This window comes from Bos taurus, chromosome X (assembly GCF_002263795.3).
Source record: "Bos taurus isolate L1 Dominette 01449 registration number 42190680 breed Hereford chromosome X, ARS-UCD2.0, whole genome shotgun sequence".
NCBI lineage: Eukaryota > Metazoa > Chordata > Mammalia > Artiodactyla > Bovidae > Bos > Bos taurus.
Genome location: NC_037357.1, coordinates 22,468,122 through 22,477,648, shown reverse-complemented (window position 1 = coordinate 22,477,648; position 9,527 = coordinate 22,468,122). Strand labels below are relative to the sequence as shown.

At 38.2% G+C, this 9,527-nt stretch overlaps 1 protein-coding gene across 1 annotated transcript; it reads left to right on the top strand.

Annotated features, from left to right (window-relative positions):
- Positions 1-2,307: 2,307 nt before the first annotated feature.
- On the top strand, positions 2,308-4,291 carry LOC617499 (RNA polymerase II subunit A C-terminal domain phosphatase SSU72). Its single transcript, XM_002699594.6, has 2 exons — positions 2,308-3,372; positions 3,459-4,291. The coding sequence occupies exons 1-2, from the start codon at positions 2,986-2,988 to the stop codon at positions 3,777-3,779; spliced, it is 708 nt and encodes a 235-aa protein (XP_002699640.2). The 5' UTR covers positions 2,308-2,985; the 3' UTR covers positions 3,780-4,291.
- The last annotated feature ends 5,236 nt before the right edge of the window (positions 4,292-9,527 follow it).

Genomic DNA, 9,527 nt, shown 5'->3' with positions numbered 1-9,527 from the left:
GTAGTCACTGTTTTTATTCAGCTTTATAAATGAGATCCTAACCATCTCATTGAGAAAAGAAAAATATAAGGGTTGAAAACATTTTTATTTTCACAGATTGGATGATTGTCTACACAGATAATGTACTAAAATATGTAGACAAATGAGTATAACTAATATAAGGTTTCACAAGCTTTCTGGGTATAGGCTCAATATATAAAAATTAATAGTGATCCTCTTCAACAGGAAGAATCAAGGAGAAAACGTTCTAAAGACAAATTCTGACAACTAACATGGCACCCAATATTGGTATCTCTTTTCCCATGTTTCACTTGTTTCAGGTCCTATGTTGTTTTTGTAAGGTTTGCCCCTCTGCCCTCAGTATGTTTGGATCAAGAAGTTTGTTCTTCCTTTCTTCTAGGCCCTCTAAAAAGAAATTAACTAATTTAGACCAAAGAACAAGTGAAGAGGAGACAGGATCATTGGGAAGAATTTAGAGAATATTCCTATCCAGTGGTTTCTCTTACAGGTCCATAGTGACTCTGCTATAGTTACTTCTGCACCAGCTTATTCAAAATTCAGTTTGTTCCTATCTCTAAGTAAAGGACTTGACAGCTCATTAGAGAATGTACTCCCTCAACTTGAGTGTATTCAAGCAAGAAATCTATCAAGTTGCTTTCTTTTTATTACTACAGTGGACTACTACTCACCATATAAACCAAATTAATGCCATTTGCAATAACATGGATGCAACTAGAGATTATCATATGAAGTGAACTGAGTCAGAAAGAGAAAGACATACCATGTGATGTCACTTATATGTGGAATGTAGAGTATGACACAGGTGAACCTATCTATAAAACAGGAACAGACTCAAGGACATAGAGATCAGACTTGAGGTTGCCAAGGAGGAGGAGGGGAGAATGATGGACTCGGCATTTGTGGTTGGTAAGTATACACTATTACATGTAGAACTGGTAAATAAGAAGGTTCTGCTGTATAGTACAGAGAACTTCATCCATTCTCCTGAGATAAATCATAATGGAAAAGAATATTTTAAATATATATATATATATATATATATATATATATATATATATATGTAAAACTGAGTTACTTTGCTGTACAGCAGAGATTGGCTCAACATTGTAAATCAATTCTACTTCAATTTTTAAAAAAGAAAAAACACTTCATATATATAAAAGAACCCAGATAAAGTATGTTTGCCTGTGTATGTGTGTGTATGCTCTCTAAACTAATAATCCTCTAAGGACAAAAAAACCATGACTTTGAACAAGTATATACCTTAAATGAAAATAAAGGATCAAAACATATTGTAAAGAATAAGAAGAAAAAGCTTTGTATTTATAACTACTATAATGGAGTGAGTCCCTGGTAGGAAAAGTGGAAGCTTTCATAGGAAAAAATATCGTTTCTGAAACATGGAAACACTGTCACACTAACTAAAACACAGTCTCTGAACATAATAAGAATTATCCCACTTTGTTTAATGAAAGGACAAACTTGACTCTATTTTAGTGAGCTCAGACTGTCAGCTACTTTCAAGCACACAAGCTCTGTTTCCTTAGTTATTTATGTAATTTATGAATAAATACTAGAATTAGAGTTTATTTGCAAGGTAAATTGCAAAACTGGAATGGAAAAAAATTCCATTCACATAATAGCAAAACCCATAATAAATTTGGAGCTGTACCTAACAAAATGTATGTCTTTTAAGGAAATATTATGAACTTTTATTGAGTTCCATAAACAATTAACAAAATTTAAATAATAGAAGATATATACCTTTTAAATTGTTTAGAAGATTCAATATCATACATAAATCAATTCTCCACAAATTAACTTGCAGTTCAGTGCAATTTCAATCAAACGCTCCAACAGTTTTTTTTTTTTCCCTAGAACTTGGCAAACTTGCCCTAAAATCTATGTGGAAAGAGGGTAAAGATTAGTCAAGAGTCTCTACAGCAGAAAAACAATATGAGACTAGCTCTATAAGATATTAAGAATTGTTATTCACTTATATTAACAAAAATGTGATATTAGTACAAGGACAGACAAGTGTACCAATAGAACAAAATTGAAATTCCAGAAGCAAACTCGTACATATATGAGGACTTGGTTTATGACAGAGGAGACATTACAAACCAATAGAATAGTCCTGGGAAAATTGGCTATGTAGATGGTAAAAAAAAATTCCTACCCTATACTATACAGAAATGTAAACTCAAGATGGATTTAAGATATAAAAGTTAAAAGCAAGAATTATTTGATCCTGAAAACGACAAAGACTACCTTAATGATCTCAAAGTAGGGAAAGGTTTCTTAAAAGCACAAAATGGAAATTATACAAGATAGATACATTTGCCTTCATTAAATGTAAAGACTAGTTGATGAAGTATGCACCACAAAGAAAATTTTAAATAATGAGCCACAGGTTGGTGGGAGCTATTTTTAGCTCTTACAAATAAAGAAGGATTAACATCTAGAAGGAGAGGGGACATTAATATCTAGAGGAGAAGGGGACGCCACATGATGATATGGTTGGATGGCATCACCAACTCGATGGACATGAGTTTGAGTGAGCTCTGGAGTTGATGATGGGCAGGAAAGCCTGGCGTGCTACAGTCCATGGGGTCACAATGAGTCGGACACGACTGAGCAACGGAACGGAATATCTAGAAGCTGTACTCTAAAAATCATTATGAGAAAGACAGATATTCATTAGAAAAACGTACAAAGGATATGACCAGGCATTTTACAGAGGGATAACCTGATTCAACTGTGGTAGTGCTGGTGGTTTAGTTGCTTAGTCGTGTCTGCCTTTTGCGACCCCGCAGGCCGTAGCACCCCTGGCTCCTCTGTCTATGTGATTTCCCAACCAAGAATACCGCAGTGGCACTCATCTTGCCGCCCAGCAATCTTGGCCTGCGCTAGGAGCCTGCCAGGACACGTTATAAGTGCCCACACCATAAGTCCTGACACACTATGTTGCCGGTGCCGCAGCTTCTGCTTCCAGGCATTGAGGCCACCACCTTGCTTTTGTGGAAGCGGCAGGAGTCCAGAAGCGAAATTTCTGAGCTGGGAGTCTCGGTGAGTGCAGCCGCAGTCATGCCGTTTTTGCCACTGCGCCTCGCTGTGGTATGCTCGAGCAACCAGAACCGGAGCATGGAGGCGCACAACATCCTCAGCAAACGAGGATTCAGCATCCTGTCCTTTGGAACAGGAACAAACATGAAGCTTCCAGGACCAGCACGCGACAGGCCAAACGTTTATGATTTCAGAGCCATGTATGACGATGTGTACAAAGACCTCCTTAGGAAAGACAAAGAACGCTATATGCAGAATGGCGTTTTACGGATGCTGGAAAGAAATATGGAGAAGGAAATGGCAACCCACTCCAGTATTCTTGCCTGGAGAATCCCATGGATGGAGGAGCTTGGTGGGCTACAGTCCATGGGTCGCAAATCAAGCCCAGGCCAGAGAGGTTCCAGGAATGCAAAGATCTGTTTGACCTCATCCTCACCTGTGAAGAGCGAGTGTATGACCAGGTGGTGGAAGATATGAATTCCGGGGAGCAGGAGACCTGCCAGCCTGTGCATGTGATCAACGTGAACATCCTGGACACCAACAAGGAGGCTACGCTTGGAGCGTTCCTCATCTGCGACCTGTGCCAGTGCGTCCAGCTCATGGGGGACATGGAGGACAGAATCGGCGAGCTGCTGCAGGCATTCGAGGAAAAGAGCGGCAGGAGCTTCCTGCACACTGTCTGCTTCTACTGAGCCCAGCCTGATGTCCGGCCCACTGCCCACTTGAAGCCATTTTCTTGAGTTTCCTTTTGGTAGTACTTTTTCCTTCCTGATACTTGTTTTTACCTTTAGGTATTCTGCTGGTGGACGTTAGCAATACCTAGTAAACGGTACTGTATGCAGTGAGAAGATATGGAAATGCCAGATCACAAAACAAACGTTTTTCCCGTCCCACTTCCCCTTATGAGTAGAATCTTGACTGTAGTTTTTTTCTTTAACCAAAAAAGCTAAAACGGTTGATAGCACATTTCCCCCAAGACATCTGCCTCTCACTGAGCGTCCCTTTCCCGGCTTCCCTAACTGCTTAGAATGTAAGAATTCCTGAATAAAGCAACAGGATCCACTTTTGAAAAGGATCCTGCCATTGGCCAATAAATAGATGTGGATGGTCATTAGTAATAATATTACCAAATGGAATACTGGAGTGGGTTGTCATTTTCTTCTCCAAGAATCTTCTTGACCCAGGTATCGAACCTGGATCTCCTACATTGCAGGTGGATTCCTTACCGGCTGATCCACAAATGAGAAAACGTTCTCAACCTCCCAAGTAATGAGGAAAAGGTAAGTTAAACTCAACATAACTTTCACAAGGGTCAAATTAGCAAACATAAAAGACATTGACCCTTGTCTTTCACAAGGGAGGGTCAAATTAGCAAAAATTAAAAAGCATGATCATGCCAAGTGGTCATTCCACAGAAAGATGCAGGGAACTTGAAGTTCTGGTGGGAATATAATTGTATACAGCTCCTTTGGAGAGCACTAGCAATATCTAGCAAAGGTGTGCATGCCTTATTATGGTCCCAAAGTCCCTCTTCTAGATGTTTACCAGGGAGAAATCCTTGCATGTGTGAGAAGACATAAACCAGAATGTGTATTGCTCTATCAAAAGTGAATGGCCAGATATGAGAATGAATTAGTATTATCAATGGCACTTTGAATGATTGAATGGTATTCACCCATTCATCAATAAAGATGAATCTGGAAAATAGTGATGCATGTACGAAGTGATCTGGAAAAGGACGTGTGCTACATTTGTGCAAAAGAATAGGGAAATGGACATTGCCATGCCAAGGGTTTCCTGGGGCCTTTGGGTAGTGGGCCACACATAGTTCAGGAGATTCCCCTGAGGAGATGGTTGGAAAAGTTAAGTCCTATCTCCTGGAGTCTGATCAATCTGAAGTGGACCAGGCAGACCCTCCTGGACAGTTTCACTTAAAATATTCTAAGTTATTGTTCTTACCTTGAAGAAATCTTTCTTTGTCTTATAGAAAAGCCTGGTGTCATACCATCCATTATTGTGGCAGTGACTCAGGTATGCAGTGTGGTGGTTCTCTGCTGGGGAGAGTAGAAGGGTCAGGTGACTCAGGATTTTAGATGAAGAGGCTGAGTTTATCGTTGAAACAAATTGTGTATTTTCTTCCCTCTCTTTATGCATCACTGAAAACTGAAAGGGTTCAGTGATTATTTTTTTAATCACCTAACTTTGGGTTGTTTTTTGTGCAAGATTAAAAAGTCTTTCCTTAAATATTCAGTAGAATTTTCAGACCTTGGCTGTATTAATAATGAAAGTGATGCTTAGATGCTTAAAATACTTTCTCCCCTCCTCATTTCCCTTTCTTTCCCCTATCTTAGAACATAAAAGATGAAGGCAGTTCTGAGGAGTAACTTTTCAGTTGATTAATCCTCTTGAACTCAGTATAGCTTTCAAAGGGAGAAAGGGCCACCAGCATAGATCAAATCAGGACCTCATCTCATGTGTCTACCCAGGCTCCCATTGCCATATTTTAGGTGGTAGGATTCATGGGTCCAGGTGTTTGATCTAAAATCCACTCTGCATGTACGATAGGATGTGACTGAATTGTGTGTTTATTTGAATCTTCCTGTCCATTCTGGGAACCTGCAATTACATTTGTTGAGATACAGCATTGTGCTAATTACAGAAACTATTGTGATATCATTATTGATGAATAGACTTTTTTCATCTTATTTTGGTATACTTTGTACATTATATGAGTGTGTATGCACACTCTTTTTTTAATATAAATTTACTTACTTTAATCGGAAGCTAATTACTTTACAATATTGTATTGGTTTTGCCATACATCAACATGAATCCGCCACATGTGTACATGTGTTCCCCATCGTGAAACCCCCTCCCACCTCCCTCCCCATACCATCCCTCTGGGGTCATCCCAGTGCACCAGCCCTGAGCATCCTATATCATGCATCGAACCTGGACTGGCGATTAGTTTCACATATGATATTATACATGTTTCAATGCCATTCTCCCAAATCATCCCACCCTCACCCTCTCCCACAGTGTCCAAAAGACTGTTCTATACATCTGTGTCTCTTTTGCTGTCTCACATACAGGGTTATCATTACCATCTTTCTAAATTCCATATATATGTGTTAGTATACTGTATTGGTGTTTTTCTTTCTGGCTTACTTCACTCTGTATAGTAGGCTCCAGTTTCATTCACCTCATTAAAGCTGATTCAAATTTATTCCTTTTAATGGCTGAGTAATACTCCATTGTGTATATGTACCACAGCTTTCTTATCCATTCGTCTGCTGATGGACATCTAGGTTGCTTCCATGTCCTGGCTATTATAAACAGTGCTGCAGTGAACATTGGGGTATACGTGTCTCTTTCAGTTCTGGTTTCCTTGGTATGTATGCCCAGCAATGGGATTGCTGGGTCATATGGCAGTTCTATTTCCAGTTTTTTAAGGAATCTCCACACTGTTCTCCATAGTGGCTGTACTAGTTTGCATTCCCACCAACAGTGTAAGAGGGTTCCCTTTTCTCCACACCCTCTCCAGCATTTATTGCTTGTAGACTTTTTGATAGCAGCCATTCTGACTGGCGTGAAATGGTACCTCATTGTGGTTTTGATTTGCATTTCTCTGATAATGAGTGATGTTGAGCATCTTTTCATGTGTTTGTTAGCCATCTGTATGTCTTCTTTGGAGAAATGTCTGTTTAGTTCTTTGGCCCATTTTTTGATTGGGTCATTTATTTTTCTGGAATTGAGCTGCAGGAATTGCTTGTATATTTTTGAGATTAATTCTTTGTCAGTTGCTTCATTTGCTATTATTTTCTCCATTCTGAAGGCTATCTTTCACCTTGCTTATAGTTTCCTTTGTTGTGCAGAAGCTTCTAATTTTAATTAGATCCATTTGTTTATTTTTGCTTTTTTCCCCGAATATTCTGGGAGGTGGGTCATAGAGGATCCTGCTGTGATTTATGTTGGAGAGTGTTTTGCCTATGTTCTCCTCTAGGAGTTTTATAGTTTCTGGTCTTAGGTTTAGATCTTTAATCCATTTAGAGTTTATTTTTGTGTATGGTGTTAGAAAGTGTTGTAGTTTCATTCTTTTACAAGTGGTTGACCAGTTTTCCCAGCATCACTTGTTAAAGAGATTGTCTTTTCTCCATTGTACATTCTTGCCTCCTTTGTCAAAGATAAGGTGTCCATAGGAGTGTGGATTTATCTCTGGGCTTTCTATTTTATTCCAGTGATCTATATTTCTGTCTTTGTGCCAGTACCATACTGTCTTGATGACTGTGGCTCTGTAGTAGAGCCTGAAGTCAGGCAGGTTGATTCCTTCAGTTCCATTCTTCTTTCTCAAGATTGCTTTGGGTATTCGAGGTTTTTTGTATTTCCATACAAATTGTGAAATCATTTGTTCTAGCTCTGTGAAGAATACCGTTGGTAGCTTGATAGGGGATTGCATTGAATCTATAGATTGCTTTGGGTAGTATACTCATTTTCACTATATTGATTCTTCCGATCCATGAACAGGGTATATTTTTCCATCTATTAGTGTCCTCTTGATTTCTTTCACCAGTGTTTTATAGTTTTCTATATATAGGTTTTTGTTTCTTTAGGTAGATATATTTCTAAGTATTTTATTCTTTTCGTTGCAGTGGTGAATGGAATTGTTTTCCTTAATTTTTCTTTCTGTTTTGTCATTGTTAGTGTATAGGAATGCAAGGGATTTCTGTGTGTTGATTTTATATCCTGCAACTTTACTATATTCATTGATTAGCCCTAGTAATTTCTGGTGGAATCTTTAGGGTTTCTATGTAGAGGATCATGTCATCTGCAAATAGTGAGAGTTTTACTTCTTCTTTTCCAATCTGGATTCCTTTTATTTTTCTGCTGTGATTGCTGTGGCCAAAACTTCCAAAACTCTGTTGAATAGTAGTGGTGAGAGTGGGCACCCTTTTCTTGTTCCTGACTTTAGAGGAAATGCTTTCAATTTTTTACTGCTGAGGATAATGTTTTCTGTGGGTTTGTCATATATAGCTTTTATTATGTTGACATATGTTCCTTCTATTCCTGCTTTCTGGAGGTTTTTATCATAAATGGAAGTTGAATTTTGTCAAAGGCTTTCTCTGCATCTATTGAGATAATCATATGGCTTTTATTTTTCAATTTGTTAATGTGGTGTACTACATTGATTGATTTGCGGATATTGAAGAATCCTTGCATCCCTGGGATCAAGCCACGTGGTCATGATGTATGATCTTTTTAATGTGTTTTTGGATTCTGATTGCTAGACTTTTGTTAAGGATATTTGCATCTATGTTCATCAGTATTATTGGCCTGTAGTTTTCTTTTTTTGTGGCATCTTTGTCAGGTTTTGGTATTAGGATGATGGTGGCCTCATAGAATGAGTTTGGAAGTTTACCTTCCTCTGCAATTTTCTGAAAGAGTTTGAGTAGGATAGGTATTGGCTCTTCTCTGAATTTTTGGTAGAATTCAGCTGTGAAGCCGTCTGGACCTGGGCTTTTGTTTGCTGGAAGATTTCTGATTGCAGTTTCAATTTCCATGCTTGTGATGGGTCTGTTAAGATTTTCTGTTTCTTCCTGGTTCAGTTTGGAAAGTTGTACTTTTCTAAGAATTTGTCCATTTCTTCCAAGTTGTCCATGTTATTGGCATATAATTGCTGATAGTAGTCTCTTACGATCCTTTGTATTTCTGTGTTGTCTGTTGTGATCTCTCCATTTTCATTTCTAATTTTATTCATATGACTTTTCTCCCTTTGTTTCTTGATGAGTCTGGCTAATGGTTTGTCAATTTTATTTATCCTTTCAAAGAACCAGCTTTTGGCTTTGTTGATATTTGCTATGGTCTCTTTTTTCTTTTGCATTTGTTTCTGCCTTAATTTTTAAGATTTCTTTCCTTCTACTAACCCTGGGGTTCTTCGTTTCTTCCTTTTCTAGTTACTTTAGGTGTAGAGTTAGGTTATTTACTTGACTTTTTCTTGTTTCTTGAGGTATGCCTGTATTGCTATGAACCTTCCCCTTAGCACTGCTTTTACAGCGTCCCACAGGTTTTGGATTGTTGTGTTTTCATTTTCATTTGTTTCTATGCATATGTTGATTTCTTTTTTTATTTCTTCTGTGATTTGTTGGTTATTCACTGGCAAGTTGTTCAGCGTCCATATGTTGGAATTTTTAATGGTTTTTTCTCCTGTAATTGAGATCTAATCTTACTGCATTGTGGTCAGAAAAGATGCTTGAAATGATTTCAGTTTTTTTGAATTCACCAAGGCTAGATTTATGGCCCAGGATGTGATCTATCCTGGAGAAGGTTCCGTGTGCACTTTAGAAAAAGGTGAAATTCATTGTTTTGGGGTGAAATGTCCTATAGGTATCAATTAGGTCTAACTGGTCTATTGTATCATTTTAAGTTTGTGTTTCCTTGTTAAT

Bases quoted from the DNA above. Each gene is read 5' to 3' on its own strand.
- LOC617499 (XM_002699594.6), top strand. From the start codon at position 2,986: ATGTTGCCGGTGCCGCAGCTTCTGCTTCCAGGCATTGAGGCCACCACC. The intron at 3,373-3,458 runs ATGGAGAAGGAA...ACAGTCCATGGG, and splicing joins TACGGATGCTGGAAAGAAAT to TCGCAAATCAAGCCCAGGCC.